Genomic DNA, 21,921 nt, shown 5'->3' on the forward strand with positions numbered 1-21,921 from the left:
TAAAATGGCTAATTGTTAGATGTGGACCCTATGTGAGTGAAAATAAGGACTAAAACTGAAGAAACCTGTGATAATTGTGACTCCTGGTTGTGTGCAGGGTGAGAGGGGTTTCCCAGGCCTCACCGGACAGCCAGGAGTCCCAGGTTTCCCTGGACCTGAGGGACCGATTGGGGCCAGAGGAGAGAAGGTGGGTCAGTGTGGATGAAGGAGAAGGAGGAGAACAGGACACAGAATTAGCAGCACTGATTGACGCTGAACCTGAATGATAGAAATAACACATTCCAGATGCTCCACTTAGTAAAATGGTCTGTTTTCTTCTTCCTCTCAGGGCAGTGATGGACCTTCAGGGCCGACTGGTCCAAAAGGAATCAGAGTAAGTCAGTTTTTATTTCTAATTTGCCGTCTTTTCTCTTGCAAACAGCCACATTAGAGAAATAAAAAACAGATTCATATGATTTCATTGGATGCTGTTATTTAAACTATATCATAGCTGTAGCTAAATGTTGGTATTTTTTGTAGTTTTTTTGTTCCTTGTTGACTTAACAGATAAATTTTCCAGAGTTCTCTCAGCTATCAGTGATTTTTATTATTTTGTAGTACTCTCCTGTGACCAGCAGGTGTTCCCATTTCACCTTATTTCAAACAGTCTTGAACCAAAGCAAACTTTAAAGCCATTATGGAGGATGTTTTGTTTGTTTGTTTGTTTAATTTGTCTGATTCACATAAAATGAACATACTGACCTTTAGTGGACTTGTATGTATGGTTTCTAAAAAAATTAAAAATTAAAAAAAATAACTGTGGACATGGCAGGACCTGAAAAACATCAGCCAATCAATGCGCTCAGACCGAGGCGTTTGGTTTGCTCCCTTTCCTGTCAATCAAAAATCTTCCGGCTCAGGCCTAGTTACGTAGATTACGTACGCCTTGGACTTACGTGTTTTCTGTATGTGTTGCTTTGGTATAGCTTCGTAGTTAGCTGGTGACTTGTTTTGCTCATCTTTTTTTATATAATGGCAGATAAAGATCCAGGGAGACCCAGCCGTAAAAGACAACTTCACGAGTCCTACGCAAGTTTCTGGAGGGGGGCGTTTCTTCGTAAATGTTAAGAGGGGGGAGGTTAGAGGGGGGTGAGGGAGAGGTTGTATGTGCGCATGCGCATGCTACGTTCAAAGTCGTAGGAAATTAAATCTCCTCTAATGCCTTTAAATCACTTATCTTCTCCTCTCTACCAGGGGCCTCCTGGGTTGCCAGGATTTCCAGGAACGCCAGGACTTCCGGTACGTTTTAAAACATTTAAAATCCTTTCTCAAATATGTCAACAAAATCCCACAACACTGGTGAAGCTAAGTTGTCTTGTGCCTGGTGTTTATCAGGGTCTGCCAGGGCAAGACGGTCCTCCAGGCCCCAGAGGAGTGCCAGGATGCAACGGAACAAAGGTACCTGAAAGACGGTCGTGCAGGAAATACAACAAGGATTTTAAAATTTGTTCTAAGTTTGCAGTCGTCTAAAACCTGTGCAGACAGGTACACTCTGCATTCAAACTCACATGCGTGCTCACTTACGTGCTCTTGAAATATTTTTTGATAAAACAGCATGATTTGTGCTTTCTTTTGTCTTGGCGACAAAATGTTGAAATTGAAATTTTGAACATCAGATTTCAACTGTATGCCCATCTGCACATCCATAACTGATGTTTGAATCCCTCATAAACTCAACTCAGTATCTATATGCTGCTATATAGATATGCTAACATCTATCTATTACATCTATAAATGCAATCATTGCACAGATTTTAGCAAGATTTCCCCCAAAATCTCAGCTACAAACGTATAAAATCATTTCTCTACTGCCTTGTTTTCTGGTGGGTTACATGAAAAAAACATGAAAATTTTGTAACAAAACATGTTCTTTTCTCGATATTAATGTTAGTATAAAACATCTGCAAGCATTTTCACATTAGATGATGAATATTTCTGGATAGAATACACAGTTTTGAACAAAACAAGATACAATATGTGTGGCTAGAGGCTAGAGTGACCAAGATAGGAGCTGAAGGGTAAAAAATTAGGCTGAGAAGAGCCTCATAGGGCAATAATGGACTATTTCAGATCATTTTCATGCCCATAAATGTGAAGTATTGAGTCATTTCTGCTATGTTTGTGTCGTTCTCACATTTGACATGCCTCTATAGCAGTGAAATTGTAACTTGATCTACTTTTGTTTTGTTAAAGAATGAACTTTCCTGTGCTTTGTGTCTTTAAACCTGTTTCTTCTCCTTCTTGTCCAGGGTGAGAGAGGTTTCCCAGGAGGTTCAGGGATCCCCGGAGCTCAGGGATTCCCGGTGAGTCACCCTGGAACCAACTATCTGTAACAAAATTATCACTGTCCTCTCTGATTCTGTAGTTTTAAACTCTCTGAACTTTTTATTCTGCTCCACAGGGTCCACCTGGTCTGCCGGGACCAAAGGTGAGTATTTAAACGATCAAAATCAGCCACATACATTAAAGCTTCAATCATCAACCTCTCTACGTCCATCTTCAATGATGTATACTGGTATTTTTGGGGTATTTTTTAATGGAAACCTGTAGAATAAAGTGATTTTGATTAAAAAAAATTAGGACTTCAGGCTCATATTTGGTTATGGATTGTTGGAAATTTTTTACAGTTTCAGACAACTTTTAAAGCTAACACGCCCCTTCTAAGCAGCTCCAGAAGGTTTTTAGGGTTCAGAGTGTTTACGTTGTCTCCATCTTAAGTGGAAACTCAACAGAAACATTCCTGTATTTGTTGCTGAAACACAGTAGAGTCAATGACTCATCAGACTCATCACTCATCAGACTTTCTTTTTATTTCTGGAGTGTTGTTGATTCAACTGGAAGCCCCCATAATAATAATAATAATAATCCCAGTGCAACCCCAGTCATTCTATCTAAAATCAACTAAATATGAACAAAATTCCCACTCATCAGAATCAGCTGATTCTTTATCTACAGTAACTTTAGGAGATTTAATGACGCCATGAGTTTTACCTTCCTACTATGAATATTTTTAGAATTACAGGCTCCTGAGGTCCAAATTTTGTGCTTTCTATTTGTGTTTTCTATCATTTCTGAGCCTCAGAAATGAGCCACAGAACTTCATTGGTAAAGCAAACAGACACATGACATCTGAGTTCTGGTAAAAGCTGCAAATAAATCAATTTTACATCCACTCCAGGTGTCATAATCTAAACACTAAATCTACTTTTTGTTCAATTTTCTTTGTAACTATCATTAAGCATCAATCCTATGGGATGTATCACAGTTTGAACTGTAAAATTGCAGAAATTTAATGTCTATAACAGAGAGTCATAGAAAACCAATCTTTTTGTTCTGGAGATATTTTAAACAAATTTCGGTCATTTTGAACAATTTTGAAGACAAATTTGGACATTTTTAAATCATCTGTGGACAATCTTTAATCATTTTTTTATTCATTTTGAAAGTTTGCAAATGATTTTTGCAGAATCTGAAGGCATTTTGGACGTGGATGCGTTTCTGTTTTCTGATAATTCACCAGAGAATACTTTAAAAAGTGCATTCTGGGTAAACTGTCAAGCATCAGCATGTGTGATAGGTGGTTGACCATGCATTTACTCTGGTAAAGAGTCATTTTGGATAATTTTTGAGTCACTTTAGAGAAATATTTGTATTTTTAAACAAGAATTGGGTCATTTTGGACAAATTTGGTTGGGGAAAAATTTTTGAAATAATTTTCCAACATATAAATTTTCTTGAAGATTTCTTTTCAATTGAACCATTTCAGAAAACTCTTTTTATTATCATTTTTGATCCATTTTTAGCAATTTTGGACAATTTTTTAGGAAATTTTTGAGAAGTTTTGTGTTTTTTGACTAATTTTGGACAAACATTTCGTCAGTTTGGACAGGTTTCGAGAAATTTTTTGTTTAACGGGAATATTACACGTTTCTTAGCATTTTGAATGTTCTAAATAAACATTTTTGCTTGTGTTTGTATGGTCTTCAGGGAGACCCAGGCGATGTGATTTCCACCAATCGATTCGGAGAGAAAGGAGCGCTGGGATTACCCGGATTACCAGGATCTCCTGTGAGCTAAATACTCTGCTTTTTATGTATTTTTACCTTTTAAAAACCTACAACGCGCAGCACAAAATTATTTAATCATCACTTTAATCTGAAATACACAAGAAAATGTGGATATATTGAATGTTTCGCTTCATTTAAACTCTGATTAGAGCAGCATATGTGGGAGATTGTGATGAATAGAAAGTTTTTATATGCTGAAATAATACAAATATCTACAAACAAGAACTGTGTTTTTGTTAGTAAGTCCTAAAATATAGACAAATTTTGTAATAAATTAACAATAATTTAATGATTTCATGTGTAAAAAATCACCACAGTGTCTGTAAACAGATATAAGGTGCAATATATGTTCAAATCTGTATTATATTTGTGACTATTGCCAAACATTTCATGCTCTGGCGCTGACAGAAGAACATATAAACAGATTACAATCTGTAGCATAAAACAATTTTAAATCTGTTTTTATGCTCTTTCTATCAGCGCCACAGCATGAAATGTTTGTGAATAATCATAAACAGAGGTCAAACATGAGCAACATGTAATGCTATAAATATGCACAAATTAAAAGTAGATCTGTAAAGGATTAAAGCCTCTTCATCAGATTTTTGTTCCTCTCTCAGGGCATTCCAGGGTCTCCAGGTTCTCAAGGTCCACTCGGCCCTCCAGGACCGAGAGGCTTCGAGGTAAAGCCTTTCTTATCATATTTTCTTAGATTTCTAGCAGAATCCATTTGGAATTTTTGACTTAAACTTGATTTGTGGTGTTTTTTTCAGGGTCGTCCAGGTCCTCCGGGTCCACCGGGACCAAAGGTGAGCACCTCTAACTGAAACACAGACCTTCACATCTTGTAGTCCTGTCAAACATCAACCTCTCTGCTTCTTAATCTCCACAGGGAAACATGGGGCTGAACTTCCAAGGACCAAAAGGAGAAAAGGTAAAGTTTAAAATAATTCATTTTCACCACTAGAGTTGCCACTGATCAGGATGTGTGTTTTAAATCTATTTATTTGTGATCACAGGGTGAACCTGGCTTGCCAGGACCTCCTGGACCCCCCGGGCAGGTCGGAGAGCAGAAGAGACCTCCTGAGACAGAGATCCAGAGAGGAGACAAGGTGGAGTCACTTTACGACCGGAACCTACACAAAAACACAAATATACTATGAAAATTATATTTTCAAAAAAATTCTGAATTTGTACATGTGTTTTATAAAAAGCTTCATCTTAGCAGAACCTAATAACCTTCCTGCAGTTATCTATGTGAACACATCATACATATTAGTGTTTTTTTTAAGAGAAGAAAATCAATCAGTTAATCAGATTCTATTTCTATCGCGCTTTTCAATTTTTAGTATGTAGAGACTAATAGCGAACCAAAATAACTGGTTACAACAAAAAAGAAATGTGTAGTAAAAGTGATAAAAGACAAATAAAATATAATACAGTCAATAGAATTGGCTTATTGTTGAATCGTGCCGGAATAAACCTCCATCTTCAAGTGAAATAAATCAATAGTAATAACTAGACTTGACCCAGATTTTATGTATGTTTTGCTTGAAAGAATAAATTATATCTTAATGAATACGACTTCGTAACAATGATAAATGCTAATGTGACTATTTATTCCCACATTAAAAGCAGATGAACTCATTTTACAAGAAAGAAAACATGAATTTCACCAGGAAAGAACTGAATAGAATAGTATCACTCTATTCATCCCCGCTCTTTGAGCAGCACTGAGCTGTTTGCTCTGCATTTAATGCGATGATATTTATCATATACTTCAGATATTTCATCCTCTGCTGCTTCCTGATCACTTAAATATCTCAGTTTTCTTCATATTGAGATTTTAAGCTTAACTTTTTTAATAAGCAACCCTCAACAGACTCACTTCTTTTCAACCAGAGTTTCTGTATTTTCTCTGAAGGGCGACCAAGGATATCCAGGTCCTAAAGGTGATCCGGGTTATCCAGGACCTCCTGTGAGTATCTGCAGTACCTGTGGAGGAATAGAAAGTGAAGATACTCAAGCTGCAGATGTGGTTGATGAGTATTTTTTTTGGTTGTGATTGTAGGGTCCCTCTGGTGGACAGAAAGGAGAGAAGGGAGAACCAGGAGAGGCAGGAAAAAGAGTAAGTAAAGCCGATCGAAGGAAAGCACGTTCTTGAACATTTTATGCATCATTTGGAAGAAGGTACAAAGGTTTTAGTGCTTGACTTAAATCCTAAAATACAGACAGATTTTACAATAAGTGAGCCTCATGACCTGGTGTTACAGATATGTTGTCCAACATTAGCCACTATTCTTTGAGAAGTGGTGGTAAATTTCTTCCTTTGATCACCGCTTTCTTCTTTTAATTCAGGGGAAGCCAGGCAAAGATGGCGATCAAGGTCCTCCAGGCTTCCCTGTAGGTTCTACCACAATCATAACTTTTTCTAAAGCTTCTTATGTTCTTTGTCTTAACGTTCTTATTTCTTCTGCTGCTGTCAGGGAGTCAAAGGAGAACCAGGCCTCCCAGGTCCTCCAGGCAGAGACGGAGAGAGAGTACGAAATTTTTTCAGTCTTTTTAAATTTAAATGTTTAACGTTAAAATAATAATTATAAATTTAAACGTTAAAAAACTCTCCACCGTTTCCCTTCTCAGGGATTTAAAGGTGAACGTGGATTCCCAGGTCCTCCGGGAGTAGTGAGTATTCTGCATTTCCTTAAGATTATTAAAACTCAAAGGTCCATTGTTGTTTTATTCTGAAGGTTTCAGCAGCTTCCTGTTGTGATTCAGTTTTAGAGAAAGATGGTCAACTTCATAAATGTAATTAAGTGTAAATGAATAAATACTGTTTTTGATGATAAAGATTGAGGTTTTCTTTGCCTGAAATCTGATCATAATCATTAAATATTAATTAATATTGAGTCCCAATCTGATACTGTTTGTGTTAAAGTTATTAAAATCTGTTCAGCACCTGAGCAGCTCTGCAGCACATTAGGAAAAATATGTTTTTCACCATCCCAGTTGCTTAATGTTGTATTTATTTTACAAAATAACAAAAGTAAACCAACTAAAATCAGTTTTTAATCTAGCTTGATAGCAGCAAAACTGGAACGCTGAAAACGAGCAAAACACTCCAAATTCAGCTTCAAAGTGGCGTTACAGATTAACTTTCACAGTCACAAGTAATAAAATTAACATTTGTGCTCAATTTAGCTACATAGTGAAGTTAATAAACTAAAACTGAACAACAGAGTTTCACATTAGGAGCTCGTTGCAAAGTGTTTGGATTTAACCAATTAATGGACTTTTTCTACACAGAAAGCTCTAGAAGACAATAAAAACTTGTATTTTTAACCTTGAAAATGTCTCCCTCCTTTTTAAAGATTATTCTCTGTTGCTTCGGTGCATCATTTGTCCAAATATTCACTCTGCAGACGTTACAAACAGGATTTATTTTCCACTGAGATATTTCTGCAGACATTTTAGGCTCTTGCTGCCACAAACTGAGCTCTTGATTTAAATGTGACACAATGAAGGACCAGCATAAGATGTGAACTAAATAAAGCCGATAATAAGCTATCACAAAATCCTTAGATCGGGTTCAGACATCTCAATTCTAACTAGATTATTCTTAAAAACTGAGACAATTATTCGTTTGACTGCCGTGTCAGTGTAGTTCCTTCTTCTGAACACTGGGTGGAGAAATTTCTCTTCTTAATAAAATTTTATAAAAATGAAAAAATATTTAAAAATCATTATGTAATATCTCCTTGAATGCTAAAGAGATTAATAATTATTGACTTTGTAATAAAATAAAAATTGAGATATAATTAACAAAAATTGCAGTACGTCGTGACATTTCTCGATTTTAAATACCGTTTGTCCTACATATAAAAGTTATATTTATTTTATTAATTCTTATTTTAAAAACTTCATTGGAATTTAAAGAGTTTGGACTCGTTTAGTGAGCGTTCCCCTTGTCTTCACTTCATCCCGTCAGGTGATTGGTGGTTCGACAGCTGGTCGGGTCGGCCCTAAAGGTGAGACTGGATACCCAGGATCACCTGGACTCAAGGGAGACCGAGGACCTCCAGGTAAACATAGCTCTCAAGTACAGATTTTTATAAACTGTGGCAAAATTTCCCTTGTAAATAAAGTAGTTTCTCATCTTTGTTTATTTCAAAAGGGTAGCAGATTGAACAATTAAATGGATTATTAGTAGTAGATATGCCAACAATCTAATTCTAATTCTGTTGCTCTGTTTTACTGATGAGATTTAAAAAAAAAAAAAAAAAAAGCATTTTCCTCTTTGTGGTTTCAGTTAATAGATTGATTTTGTATGAACAATCTGTAACTTTTCCGGTCACCAGATTCTCATTTGGTCTTTTCAAAGCTACAAAAAGACTTAAGTTTCAGTTTTACTTCAGTCGATCATTAGAAAATGAACCTGCAGCTGTCACTTTTAAAGAAAATATGTCAAAATATAGCAATTTCAGCCTCTGCAGAATGAAAATTTGCTCATTTTGTCTGTTTTGTATCATTGTTAAATGAATATTTGAGTTTTTCACCAACAAAACAAGACAGTTTCAGCTCCAGATTTAAATATTTTGCCTTAAAAATAATTAAGCGTTGGTTATCTGAGTCTTGCTCATTTCTATGATCAAAAACAGTCTGTCTTAATTCAGCAGGTAGGAAAACCCTCCAAGAGGCTGAACATCTGGAGCATTTTAGATTATTATTGTGCTATTATTTAATTGCAAACTCTATAATTTGCTGCCGAATTTCTGTGCACTTTACAACTGTCTTTTTAAAAAAATTATATTTAGTCTAAAGACTCAGCAGCACGAGTAAAATAAATGCTAAAAATCAAATATTCATCAATTATTAAAGAGACTCAACACGTTAACCCCTAATAGTTTGTTCATTTTCAGAAATTTTTTACCATTTTGAAAGTTTGTTTTTTTTTAAATAAAATAATAAGTAAATTAGTCCTAATTATGTAAATTGTTTCACTCAGTTTCTGCTTTGTCCTGCAGGTTTAACTGGACCTCCAGGAGCTCCAGGACTTCCAGCCATCGGTGGCGGTGGCGTGCCCGGACCGCCAGGTTTCCCTGGAGAGAGAGGTCAGAAAGGAGATCTGGGCCCTCCAGGACTCTCCCTGCCAGGTTCCCCAGGACGCTCAGGGTCTCCTGGAGCGCAGGGACCACCAGGGCCCCCCGGACCTCCAGGCTTCTCTACCGGAGGACTGACCTGCATCCCTGGAGAGCCTGGACGTCCTGGGCTGCAGGGAGAACGAGGCTACCCCGGAGAAACGGGCCAGAAAGGTGAGAAAATAACAAGACAGAAAGTCGGAAAAATCCTGAATATTGTTCCATGTAATTGCTCAAATATCACCGAATGTCAGAAAGAAATGGAACAGAGTTCTGGTGTGGTCCAGAAAACGCTGACGTTCCTGATGTGATGCTGTTTCAGGTGAGAAAGGCGACACCTGTGTGAACTGCTTCGGAGGAACCAGCTCCTTCCCAGGACCCCAAGGACCTCCTGGACAGCCTGGATTCCCTGGTAATGCCCCAAACTTCATCTTATTTCTTCATCTCTTGATCTCTCAACACACAGTATACAGCTGTTTGAATGATCCTTAAATTGGACACACAACAGTTCACAATGTCACTGTAATGTAAAATCGATGAGAAAATACTTTTTCCACAGAGTCAATCATGTCTATTAAATGATCCTGGTATCAAATGTGTGTAAAAATGATCCTTCTATTGTGTAGAACTTGCTCTGACCAACTACCTGTCACACATGCTGATATGACCCCGGAAAGTTTACCCAGAATGCATTTTTTCCCAGTTTTTCCTCCAGCTACATATTATCACACTCCCACCTCCATGCTTCAGTTTCAGGACTGTGCATTCACTGTCTCAGTCGTGGTCAAAAGAGACTCCAAACAACCTCAAAGAGACACAAAACCAGCCTTGAATGTCTACCCCAGAATGCACTTTTTAAAGTTTTCTCTGGTGGATTATCAGAAAACAGAAACACATCTGTATCCAAAATGCCTTAAAATTCTGCAAAAATAATATAAAAATGTTTAAAATGAATCAAACATTACTTAATATTGTCTACAAACTATTCATAAATGTCCAAAATTTGTCTTCAAATGACTTAAACTTGTTTAAAATATCTCCAGAACAGAAACACTTGTCTCTATGTCATACATGTCAAACTGCTACAGGTTCACACATGCTGATATGAGCTGTGAAATTTTACTCAGAATGCATTTTTTCCCAGTTTTTCTCCAGCTGTATATCATTACACTCCTACCTCTATGGTTCACTGTCACTACTATGCATTCACTGTGATAGTGCTGGTCAAAAGAGACTCAAAACAACTACAAAGAGACACAATACCAGCCTTGAATGTCTACTCAGAATGCGCTTTTTAAAGTTTTCTCTGGTGAATTATCGGAAAACAGAAACATATCAAGGGTCCCAACGATTGAATTACTCCAGTTTTACTGTTCAAACTACGATACATGCGATGCATAATATTGATGCTCTAAGTTGGTAAATAAATTGACTGAGTATTTGTGGACAATTTTCAAGTGATTTTTCAACATTATTTGGTCGATTTAGTTATTTTTTTAACCTCAATTAAGAAAGATCCGGAATCATTTTGGACAAGATTTGAATACGTTTAAGCATTTCTGGACATTTGAGGTATTTTGGGCAATTTTAGGAAATATTTCAAGGCAATATGGACAAGATTATGCTATTTTGGTTTCATTTTGATTAATATGGAGTATGCTGAATAATTCCTGAATCATTTTGGACAATTTTTAATGATATGGGACAATTTTTTTGGTCTTTTTTTAAACTCATTTGAGACTTATCTTCAGTCATTTTTACAGGTTTTTGCCATTTTGGTAAAGTTTTGAGCAATTTTGAACAAATTTGCCATTTTGGGAAGGTTTCAAGGAAATTTGAATAAGTTTGAGGTATTTTAGCAAATATTTTGTTCAATTTGGGACAATTTTCTTGGTCATTCTGGACATTTTTTGTGATTTTGGACAAACTAGAACAGAACATCGCACTTACTAATCCTTGTTTCTATGACTCTATGTCACAGGCATATAACTGCTGCAGTTTTACTGTTTGAACTGTGATACATTCCATAACATCGATGCTCAAAGATTGAACAAAAAACAGATTAGGTCTTTAGATTGTGATGTAAAACTGATCTGGTTGCAGTTTTTAACAGAACTCAGATGTCATGTGTCTGTCTGCTGTACTGATGAAGTCCCAAGGCTCAGAAATGATAGAAAACACAAATAGAAAGCACAAATTTTTTTACTTTAGGAGCCTCTTACACTGAAAATATTTATAGTATGAAGACAGAATTTTTTATTAACATTTGGTTGATTTTATAAGGAATGATCTTTAATAGCAGAAGTTAAAGCATCTTTAGGAAAACTGAAAATGTAATGAAATCTAGTTACAAGAAATTGGCTGGAATGAATAAACCAGACATCAACCACATGCCATGAAAAATCAATATTTGCAGGGAAAATCCAAAGATAAACCTATATATTGATGTCTTCTTGCTGGCTACTGACCAGCTAAAGATGTTTTTGTATATTTTATGGGTTGTTGAGAGTTCAGGGTGAGCCAGCAGAAAGATTTTAACATTTTGTTGTAAAATTACTCAAAAAAATGATGTTCTGACACATATTTAACATGTAGAGACACAAGATAAGACTGGGACAGTGTTCAGTTTTTTTCTTGCAGAGTTTTAAACCATGCTTAACATGTATATAGTGTTAATAATGGAGTAAACCTGCTGTAGTTTTCAGACAGGGGTGTTTAAAGTTCATTTGTTTTCTCCATCAGGCGCTCCTGGAGCTCCTGGACCCAAAGGAGACCGAGGATACCCAGGGACCCCCGGTGGTATCGGCATCCCTGTAAGTCAATTTTCCTGATTTATCATCCTAGAGCAGAAACTTTTTTTTCACCTTTATAGATTTATACATATGTAAATGACTCCAAATAGCTCCTAATACACTAATTTAATGTATACCTATCATCTCAGATACATTTTTTTTGCAGAATTTTCACATTTCCTCTCTTTTTGTTTTTCTTTCCAGGGCTCTCCTGGTCCTCAAGGTGCTCCAGGTTTCCCCGGAGAGAAGGGAGACCCGGGTGATGCCATCACAGTCAACGGTGTGAGGGGAGAGAAGGGTGACACCGGCTTCCCTGGACCCCCTGGTCTGCCCGGTCTGGACGGTCGCCCCGGTCGGGACGGGCAGCCTGGAGCTCAGGGCCCCAAGGGAGCTTCGGTAGGTGGCCGAGTGTCGTCCAAATGCATTGACTCATCCACAGTTCATCTCATCACTGACGTGTTTGTGTTGCACAGGGCTCTCTGCTGGTGAAAGGAGAACGAGGACTCCCCGGTGAGCCCGGTACCCCTGGTCTTCCAGGAGACAGGGGCCCCCCAGGTGCCCCTGGCTTTGGACCTCAAGGACCTCCCGGAGAGAAAGGAATTCAGGGCGTCTCAGGAAGACCTGGAGGTCCCGGTGCACCTGGTGAGAAGATCATCCCACGTTTATTCAGAGATTCCAACCAGACATCTTAAAATCTATGAGATGATAAATACTAGCACTGGAAAAAAGAATTTTTGACGTGTTTATGTGTCATTTGTCTAGAACTGTTTAACACTGAAGGTTCACACAGTGATAGTTTAAAGGTTAAATTATATTAACTCAAGAGTTTAATTTGCCACATGATCATACAGTATGTGCTATGAAAAGGACAAGGACAAGACTGCAATAACAATAGGAACTGATTTAAAAAACAAACAAATAAAACGTCATTAATAATAGAGAGGTAAAGATTGAAGCTACAGTATCCCTCCCAGCTCAACTCCTACAAGACCTGCAAGGCCTTATTTTTATAAACAGTTCAGAAAAATGGCAAAAAAAACACGAACATTTCACTGCAAATTTCTAAATAAAAACCGAACTCCTCCTAAGGTCATTTGAGGATATTCTTTTTCTATTTTTTTTAATCACAGTAACTGTTTCTATTCACTAGCAGGTTCACTGAGATCGATTCCGGGTTGTTTCTTTCTGTTAAACAGGAGCTAAAGGTGAACCGGGTCTGACTGTAGCAGATAAAGGTTTACCAGGACCCCGAGGACTGGATGGAGAGCCTGGTCTGCCTGGTGCTCCAGGTACACTGTCACCATTTTTAAAGAAAAATGTGTTTTTCTGTGCAGGATGACTACGATAACTCAAATCTGCTGTCGTTCTCTTGTGGTCAGGCTCCCCAGGTCAGCCTGGACAGCCCGGTTTCCCTGGTATACCAGGAGCCAAAGGAGACCCCGGACTCCCAGGCATCGGACTCCCAGGACCCCCAGGAGCTAAAGGTTTCTGACTCCCATGAACTCCTTCTCTGAAGTCGCTGTCTCTATATCTTCACATCTCACAGTCTCTTCTTCTTTTGTCCTCCAGGATTCCCAGGTATCCCTGGTCAGCCAGGATCTCCTGCAGGACCAGGCAGACCAGGAGTGGACGGACTTCCCGGCCAGCCTGGATTTCCTGGACCCAAGGTGGGAAGATTGATAGCTTGATGGATAAATTATGGAATAATCACATCAAGAAAACTCCAACTTTGTTGAAAACAGAACTGCAATTATAGTCTAATAATATAATAATCCCATTTAGATATCTTTCTAAACTTTTACATGCTCATTTTAGAGCCAAAGGAGGTTGATAATTAGCCAGTTTTGTTTTATATTCAGCCCTGCGACAGACTGGTGACCTGTCCAGGGTGTCCCCTGCCTTCGCCCGAGTCAGCTGGGATAGGCTTCAGCACCCCCCGCGACCCTAGTGAGGATAAAGCGGTGTATAGAGAATGGATGGATGGATGTTTTATATACATTTACTGTAGATGAAGTTGAACCTGCCAAACTCTTTTTTTTCCCTTATTTTTGTAAATATATCAACAGAAAAGCAAGAGAAAACTGACATAAAAATATAAATGTCCAACAAGATACTTTTTCATTAATTAGAAAATCAAGTGTTGGGTAAACGTATTGAATTTGCTGAAAACCATCTTTTATATATCTCGTTTTCACACTGCTTGTTCAGTATTTTTTGTTGAATTCAATTCATTATTCTTGCTGTGGACTAATATTCGTATGCACCTGGCAGGGTGAACCCGGCTTCGGACTTCCTGGTCCTCCTGGTTTACCAGGAGTCCCTGGATCTAAAGGTTTTCCCGGACCGAAGGGAGATCCTGGTATCCCCGGAGGCCCCGGTGCACCAGGACGATCTGGATTCGATGGAGCTCCAGGACCCAAAGGTATCTGCAGAACCAGTCAACATGCATGTAACGACTGATTTTCATCTTGGCTGACCGTCATTTCTCCCTCTGTATCCGTCCAGGTGAGCCCGGTACACCTGGTATACCTGGAGCTCGTGGCCCACCTGGATCCCCCAGCATTGGCTCTGTGGGAACCCCAGGCGCCACCGGACCTCCAGGCCCGATGGGACCACCAGGTAAGCCACTGAACTTTGGAATGGGTTCATTTTCATGCAAAACTTTTGTTACCTTGTGAACACCTTTATTTTGCAGCTGTTTAATAGCTTAAAAAATATGAAATAATAAATGTAAATGTAGTTACAGATTACATTCAGTCTTATTTCACTTGTTTTGTTGGAAACTGGGATGCTGTTTTACCATATTATTCTGTATTTGAGCATGATTTTTTAAATATTTGTGGCATGAACACCCACTTTTGAGCTTGTGAAGGTGTCATTTAGATATGAGGGTTCAAACTGCACTGTAATACTGCACAACTTTCACGTGACTGCCCCACAGCACCAGACTTCCTGTTGTTATTTACAACACGTCACCATTGTGGGTGTTGGTTATCAAGGTGTGTACTACAGACTGAATGAGTTGGAGTCTCCCATCGGTTCCTTCGCTGCTGGATGGCAACCATTACTTGAGCTAGGGATTTTTTTCCTCGCGTCTTGTCTTTGCTTTCACTCAAGTGCACCTTTTTGTTCTTGAGATGCCAACAGCAATGTCTCTGTCTTGGCTGCATCACTTTTTGCACAGCTTCAATGTCACAGCACCACGCGACAGGCTTCGCCATCTTCGTGTCACTCACGTCTTTCCGATCACGCCAATTACAAACTAACCTCACCAGTTTCAGGTCACCAATATTTGCATCATCACGTTCTTTCAGCACTTTAACCTCCCACCGCTCTTTTTGAATGCACACAAAAACCGCGCACTAACCCAGATCCAAGAACCTGTTGCAACACTCTGAGCATGAACCAGTTGCTCTTCTACAGGAAACACTGAGCTCTGGTGCGTATTCAGAGTGTTCGAAAACCGGCTTCATGTAGATGTTTTAATGCATTTAATGCATTATACTTTGTTCTCTTCATCTCGTCCGCTCCGCCTTCTGCGCTTTGAAACACGCCTTGCCTGCGACCGTCTGACGCCCAGGCGAGAAAGGTATTGTAACCCAATACTGGTGCTGGCTGAGTGCCATTAAATGGTGAAAGATATCACATGTGACACTGATATCTTTGTCCTACAAATTAATTTTTTAAGCTTCCATTATTTCTTTGTGCATTTTAAACACAACTACCATATGTGCCTTATAATGAGAAAGCAGTCAAAGTTTACATCTACTTTTATTTTGGACTCAAACCACAAGCACAAATCACAGACAACATTCATTTTGTCTTTAAATCAATAATAACCTGAAAGTTCAAACATTCTCACTCCAGTCAGAAAATCAAGTCTTGATGTGATGATTACAGGATTCCCTGGATCAAATGGAGAGAAAGGAGACCCCGGCACTCCAGGTCTAGACATCCCTGGTCTACCAGGAGACAGAGGAAATCCTGGTTTCCCAGGTTCCCCAGGACCGATCGGCGCCCCAGGACCCCCTGGAGGACCAGGACGGGATGGTGTTCCTGGACTTCCAGGTAAAGTATCACTCTGACATCATTAAACGATAGCTAAGAATTGGTGTTTTGGTGGTTTATGGTTGTTGTGGTCAGTTTGGTGGATTTGGGAGTACTTGTATGAATGATTTTTAAATCTCCTTTATAATTGAATATTTTCTTCTCTGGTTCATTGCCTCTAATGTGTGACTGGCTGCAGGTCAGAAAGGAGACATGGGTCCAATGGGACCTCCAGGACCTTCTGGAGGACCAGGAGGCCCAGGAGGACCTGGTGCTCCTGGCCTTAAAGGTATTCACACATTTCACAGAGAACTCATGCATCCAGCCCTGAGAAGTATAAATAATACAGAGTAGCTCTCAAGTTATTCTTTTGATAGAGGAAAACAGCATGTATAATAAGGTAGTAAATTCTTGTGCCAGATATTGCTCAGAAAAAATCATTCTATAAGAATAAATGCAGTGCCTTATAGAAAAACGATAAGTTATACAAATGATACATCACTTAAAAAAATAAGCAGGATTAATAAGACTAGTAATACTGACTATGATACTGAAGTAGCAAAGTTATTTTGCACATGAAGGTGAAATAAGGCATCAAATTGAAATTTTACATTTGAAATTAAAATATTAGACATGAAAATGAAATAATGTGCATGCTATTTTCAATATTCCATATAATACTGAAACTGACATTGCTTAAACTGTATTGATAGATATTGTTTGGATCCAAGTGGAGGAGTTCTACAGTCTAGAACAAACACAAGTTTTATTGTAATTTAACAACCATTAGCACTAGTTTTGACTTCTAAGCAATGAAGAAACATAGAAAGAGCAAACTGTTTCTTAAGAGGCTAATTCATGATGTTTCCACACAATAAAAAACCTCTCTGATTCTCACGTCCTCCTCCACAGGTGAATCTGGATTCCCAGGAAGGGATGGTTCACCAGGAGGTCCTGGTGGTAAAGGAGAGAGGGGAGACCCCGGTGTCCAGGGGGCCCCAGGAGCCAGCTCGCCGTCAGTACTCACAAAGGGAGCCAAAGGAGATCCTGGACTACCAGGTACAGCTGAAAACGTTGTCACTGCCCTGCAATGAATCATTATAATATCAATTTCATACATTCTGCTGCCTCTCACTGTGTTTTTAAATGCACATATAATTCCTGGATGTGTTTTTCTACAGGTGCACCAGGTCTTCCAGGTCAGAAAGGCATAAGTGGTCTTCCCGGTGATTCCGGACTTCCAGGATCAGATGGGCGCCCTGGAATCCCCGGACCACCAGGTTTGTGTTTATACACCAATCCACACAACAGACAACATAAATACACACATACTGCTGCAAAGACATTTCTAACAGGCTGTTTCTGTTTTGTGCAGGTCCTAAAGGAGATCCTGGAATCCCAGGAGGTCCAGGGGGTCCTGGAGCCCCAGGACTGAAAGGCAGCATGGGAGAAATGGGATTCCCAGGTGGGTTTTATCACGTGTTTGCTTCCAGCTGCTGTAGATGTCCTGATGTTAGAGGCCAGGATTAAATGCAGGAAAAGTTCATTCTTAACCTTAACATCTCTCATTAATGGCACCACAGGACCATCCGGGCAGAAGGGTCTACCAGGTGCACCAGGCAGATCAGGATCCCCAGGACAGCCAGGAGGTCCAGGTTTCCCTGGAGCCAAAGGTGAACCAGGTTCTGCTGGCGTTGGACCACCTGGACAGCCTGGACCCAAGGTGCAGGACTCATCCATGGAAACTGACTTCTCCTTGGAAAGTTGAAAGTTTAAATTTTGGTTCTCACACCTGTTTTGGCTCTTGCAGGGTGAGCCAGGCCAGCCAGGGTTCCCGGGAAGTCCAGGACTGAAAGGAACCCCAGGATCACCAGGTCTCCCAGGTTTACCAGGAGGTCCAGGTGCTAAAGGAGACCCTGGCCTGCCAGGATTCCAAGGTAAATATGAAGTCAACCACTGACAATAACTGAAGAAAGAAGCATTTTAATTTCAATGGCATGTTGAGTGGTCTGGCCCATGTGTCTGTTGTTTCATTTTGATTCCAGCTAAAACAAGCACGACACAAACAAACATTATTTCCCAAAGCGCCTTGCTGTTTAGTAGTTCTAAACTTCCAGTAATCTTCTTCTCTCCTGTCAGGTTCACCTGGTATCCCCGGTCCTAAGGGTCTTGATGGTGGGCCAGGTGCACCAGGTCTCACAGGTGCCCCAGGTAGACCAGGAGAGCCCGGTCGACCAGGAGGACCTGGATTTCCCGGAGAGAAGGGTCAGGCAGGTCGGGACGGGATCCCAGGACCAGCTGGAGTCAAAGGAGAACCCGGTAAATCACAGGTCATTTGGGATCTATGCTGCTTAATTATTCTTTTCACACATTCAGTTTTGTTAAATTCTTTTTATGTCCACTGTAGGTCTTCCTGGCTATGGTGGTCCTGGTCCTAGTGGGCTTCCTGGGTTGCCAGGTAAGTGAACCCCACTATTGTGGAAGTTCAGCGATGTCAAGAGAATGAGGAAGCAGAATCAGAGAGACACACTGGAGACTCAGATGAATTAGGTTGCAAGTAAGGTTTACTCACGTCAGGAGAAGGGGCACTGACAGAGCAGCAGTTTGTGTGAGCAATGCCAGCATCAGTTCTGAGGATTCTCTCTGATCTTCGGGTATATTGTAGGAGAAGGTCAGATTTAGATTGCAGACCAATATGGAGATAACTCGTCTGCTTAGTCACGTCAGAATAGACAATATCTAATTTCCTGCAGCGTCTGCCTGTCAAAAGGCCATTATGACATTAGAAAGGGGAAAGAGTAGTATTTCCTTCACACCAACCATACTGTTTGAACACACATTAATGTTGTGTTTGTTACGATTATTGTCTCTGCTTTGCCCCTCACTACCTGTTAAGGTGCTAAGGGAGACCCAGGTCTTCCTGGTCCATCTGGCAGTCCTGGTTTCCCAGGACCCAAAGGAGACCCTGGCTTCCCCGGTACCCCTGGTCCTCCAGGTATCAGTGGCCCTCCTGGACCTTCAGGACAGGCTCTGCAGGGTCCTAAAGGACTCCAAGGACCCCCTGGACCACCTGGAAGAGCAGGTAGAGCATTTGAAAATATTTGTCACTATAGAAGTTGCTGCCTGGTTTTTCTGATGATGGTTGATAGTTTTACTTTAGTTTGTTGTGCAGGATGTTCATACTGTTTATTCGGTGAAGACAACAGTGTTATCCATATCTTCCTAATGCTGTAAAAGCCAGCGAACAAGAAGTTTCCATTGCTTTTTGTTCATAATTTCCTGCAGTTTGCAAGTAAGGCATGTTTCAAGGCTTCTTCACTGTGAGAACTTGGTGCTGATTTTAGGGAATCAGCCAGCAGACGTTGATGGATTTTATGAGCTGAAGATGAAACCTTGAACAAAAATATTAAACACAGAATGCCACAAAGTAAAGTGTGCTTTCTCACCTGTTGCGAGTAAATTTCAGTTTCACAAAGTAATTTTTATTTTGTGGATGAAATGACTTTGTGGCTCACCAGTAAAACCTAACCAGCGAAAACCAGACAGCAAATTGGTCAGAAACTCTACTTTCTATGTGAATGCCTTCATCTCCATGTCAGTTGATTTGCATGGGACGTTGTTGCACCAATCAACAGCACTGATGTCTGAGCACCTATCCAGTCATTGTCAACACCACCAATCCCTTCGCACCAGGAAATGTCGGGGTGCTCCTCCTCCTCACTGATCATCACTGGGGTTTCACTACAACCCCCACAAACAGAGCATGGGTTTATACTACACTGTTGTGTCTTTGTCGTCATCATCATCCTTTTTCTTTTTTTTTAAATCCACCAATATATCCGTCCTCATATCTCCTCACCCCTTCTCCCTTGTCTCTCGATCCCATCCTGGGGGAAAGCTGTAATCAATCATCTCTCCACAGCCGTGAAGTTCTGTATTTGTGTTTGTGTGTTTACTCGCCATGGTAACAAGTGTGTGTCCAGTGTTCGTGGATCATTTCAAAGAAAAAGTTGGTGTGAAACAGCAGAGCCTGAAACAAACCCAAAAAACTCTCAGTACACTAGTGTTTCTTTATTGGATCAAGTAGAAGAACAGATGAGTTTATTGATACTGCAAAACTGAACTTCAGCTCCTTTTGACATTTTGTTATGGAAGTTCGGTGTTAAAATATAGAAAAAGAAGTGCAACAACTTTTAAGCCACTTATGAGTTTAAACTGATGCTGTGTTGAAAGTGACCAAACTAGTCATACTAAAATTGCGTCTTTTTACGTAGAAGTGACAGAAAGGAACCTGAAAAAGGGGTTTTAGAATCCAGATAAGAGAGTTGTGGGCTTGCGTCCGGCTTTGCTGTCATGCGTGTTTTTGTCCCACCAATCGTTTGCATGGACACTGTTTGTCCCAAGACACATTTGTGCAGACACATTGAGAAGAAGCCTCATGTTGTGCTGGAAAGAGTGGACAGTCAATTTAATTTGGTTTCCCAATTCAAAATCAAGGATTTAAAATGCAGTATTGGAAATCAGGGCGATGTGTTAAAAAATTCACTCCAAATTTGCAAGCATGCATGTAATAATAAGAATAGCTGTCAGCGGCACTTCATGAGGCTACAACACAAACACTCAAGTGTTTTTCTGGGTGTCAGTGTGGCAAAATGATGCTATGAAATCTTACTTCCTGTTCCGGCGTGGCTTGGCCCCACCCATTGTGGCTTGGCTCCGCCTCTTGGATGGATTACTCCGGCCGCAGGGCCCTCAGGTCAGATGAATGGCATCCAGATTCTTCTGCACGTCTTTTTACAGCAGCACTGACTGAGTTTAACCTCACTCTCTGATCCACTGGAAACAAATCACTGCATCTTCTCCTTGTTTCTCCCTAATCACTGTCTCCTCTCACTTTCTCATGCACACTGATGGTAGTTTACAGCACCTGTAACAAGTAAGCTCCCTTTTTTAAAGATTTTATTTCAAGATTTAGATGAAAATCACAACACACTCCTGAGATTTTACTCCTGAGCTTGGCACAGTCAGCATGTTATCTGGATCACATGGAGAAGCAATCAAAGACAAATTTACATTCAGTGTTGTCAGAAAAACCACACCATTCGACTAACTCACCTTAAAGATTTAATCATCCGTTTTAGTGTGTTTCACCGTAATTGCAGATCTTGATGTTACTGAATGTAAAGCTGTTTCTTGTATTTCCGTTTTTAGTGCTTTAGAATTTAAATGTACTGTAGATTAAATGTTTATTTCCAAAGCCCATAATTTCTTCCCAGCTACTTGCCAAGTGTCTCCACTGATGCCCTGGTGCAGGAAAAATCAGAAACTTGTGCATATAAATTGCTAAAATAAGTCCAAAAATAAATCAATTCCCAGGTACATATTAAGAATATGTATGATTTGGAACTTCCGGTTATGGCGGCCACCTGAGGAGACGTGCTGCACACCGCTCCTTCAAAACTGCTGAAATTACTACGGAAAATCTCCCAATTATTTGTAAAACGTGTGCCTAGGAGACTGGTGTAATGCCAAGGGCCAAAGAAACGAGTAAAACATCCACTCAGCCGAAGTTAACGGACCTTAAAACAAGTGGATTATCGCCGAAAACTAAAGCTAACGACGCAGCTAAAGCTAACGTGGACATGGCGAGCGGCGGAGACGGAGAAGGTGGAGGGGTCAAGGCGGATGCAATTCTGGCTGCTATAAACTCCATGAAAACAGAGTTTTCATCAACATTCGATGGCGTTATGACGGCGATTGAAAGCATGAGGAACGGGCTGACTGAATGCGCAGAGCGCATTACGCAGGCTGAGAGGAGAATATCGAACTATGAGGACCAGA

At 39.9% G+C, this 21,921-nt stretch overlaps 1 protein-coding gene across 1 annotated transcript in view; it reads left to right on the plus strand.

Moving 5' to 3' along the window:
• The window catches only part of col4a5 (collagen, type IV, alpha 5 (Alport syndrome)), an 84,350-nt gene that overhangs the window by 41,480 nt on the left and 20,949 nt on the right, over positions 1–21,921 (plus strand). The window contains exons 3-39 of the mRNA XM_022202167.2: positions 98–187; positions 329–373; positions 1,234–1,278; positions 1,375–1,437; positions 2,289–2,342; positions 2,441–2,467; positions 4,027–4,107; positions 4,727–4,789; positions 4,880–4,915; positions 4,999–5,040; positions 5,126–5,218; positions 6,031–6,084; positions 6,178–6,234; positions 6,465–6,509; positions 6,593–6,646; positions 6,747–6,788; positions 8,092–8,185; positions 9,128–9,415; positions 9,564–9,653; positions 11,984–12,054; positions 12,238–12,429; positions 12,507–12,675; positions 13,230–13,322; positions 13,413–13,517; positions 13,603–13,700; positions 14,305–14,455; positions 14,539–14,652; positions 15,934–16,101; positions 16,280–16,369; positions 16,993–17,139; positions 17,262–17,360; positions 17,456–17,545; positions 17,664–17,803; positions 17,891–18,017; positions 18,220–18,399; positions 18,488–18,538; positions 18,977–19,162. Coding sequence (XP_022057859.1) covers positions 98–187; positions 329–373; positions 1,234–1,278; positions 1,375–1,437; positions 2,289–2,342; positions 2,441–2,467; positions 4,027–4,107; positions 4,727–4,789; positions 4,880–4,915; positions 4,999–5,040; positions 5,126–5,218; positions 6,031–6,084; positions 6,178–6,234; positions 6,465–6,509; positions 6,593–6,646; positions 6,747–6,788; positions 8,092–8,185; positions 9,128–9,415; positions 9,564–9,653; positions 11,984–12,054; positions 12,238–12,429; positions 12,507–12,675; positions 13,230–13,322; positions 13,413–13,517; positions 13,603–13,700; positions 14,305–14,455; positions 14,539–14,652; positions 15,934–16,101; positions 16,280–16,369; positions 16,993–17,139; positions 17,262–17,360; positions 17,456–17,545; positions 17,664–17,803; positions 17,891–18,017; positions 18,220–18,399; positions 18,488–18,538; positions 18,977–19,162 — 3,634 coding nt within the window. The remainder of the gene's footprint in view (positions 1–97; positions 188–328; positions 374–1,233; positions 1,279–1,374; positions 1,438–2,288; positions 2,343–2,440; positions 2,468–4,026; positions 4,108–4,726; positions 4,790–4,879; positions 4,916–4,998; positions 5,041–5,125; positions 5,219–6,030; positions 6,085–6,177; positions 6,235–6,464; positions 6,510–6,592; positions 6,647–6,746; positions 6,789–8,091; positions 8,186–9,127; positions 9,416–9,563; positions 9,654–11,983; positions 12,055–12,237; positions 12,430–12,506; positions 12,676–13,229; positions 13,323–13,412; positions 13,518–13,602; positions 13,701–14,304; positions 14,456–14,538; positions 14,653–15,933; positions 16,102–16,279; positions 16,370–16,992; positions 17,140–17,261; positions 17,361–17,455; positions 17,546–17,663; positions 17,804–17,890; positions 18,018–18,219; positions 18,400–18,487; positions 18,539–18,976; positions 19,163–21,921) is intronic.

The sequence above is a fragment of the Acanthochromis polyacanthus genome, chromosome 23 (genome assembly GCF_021347895.1).
Source record: "Acanthochromis polyacanthus isolate Apoly-LR-REF ecotype Palm Island chromosome 23, KAUST_Apoly_ChrSc, whole genome shotgun sequence".
NCBI classification, from domain to species: Eukaryota; Metazoa; Chordata; class Actinopteri; family Pomacentridae; genus Acanthochromis; species Acanthochromis polyacanthus.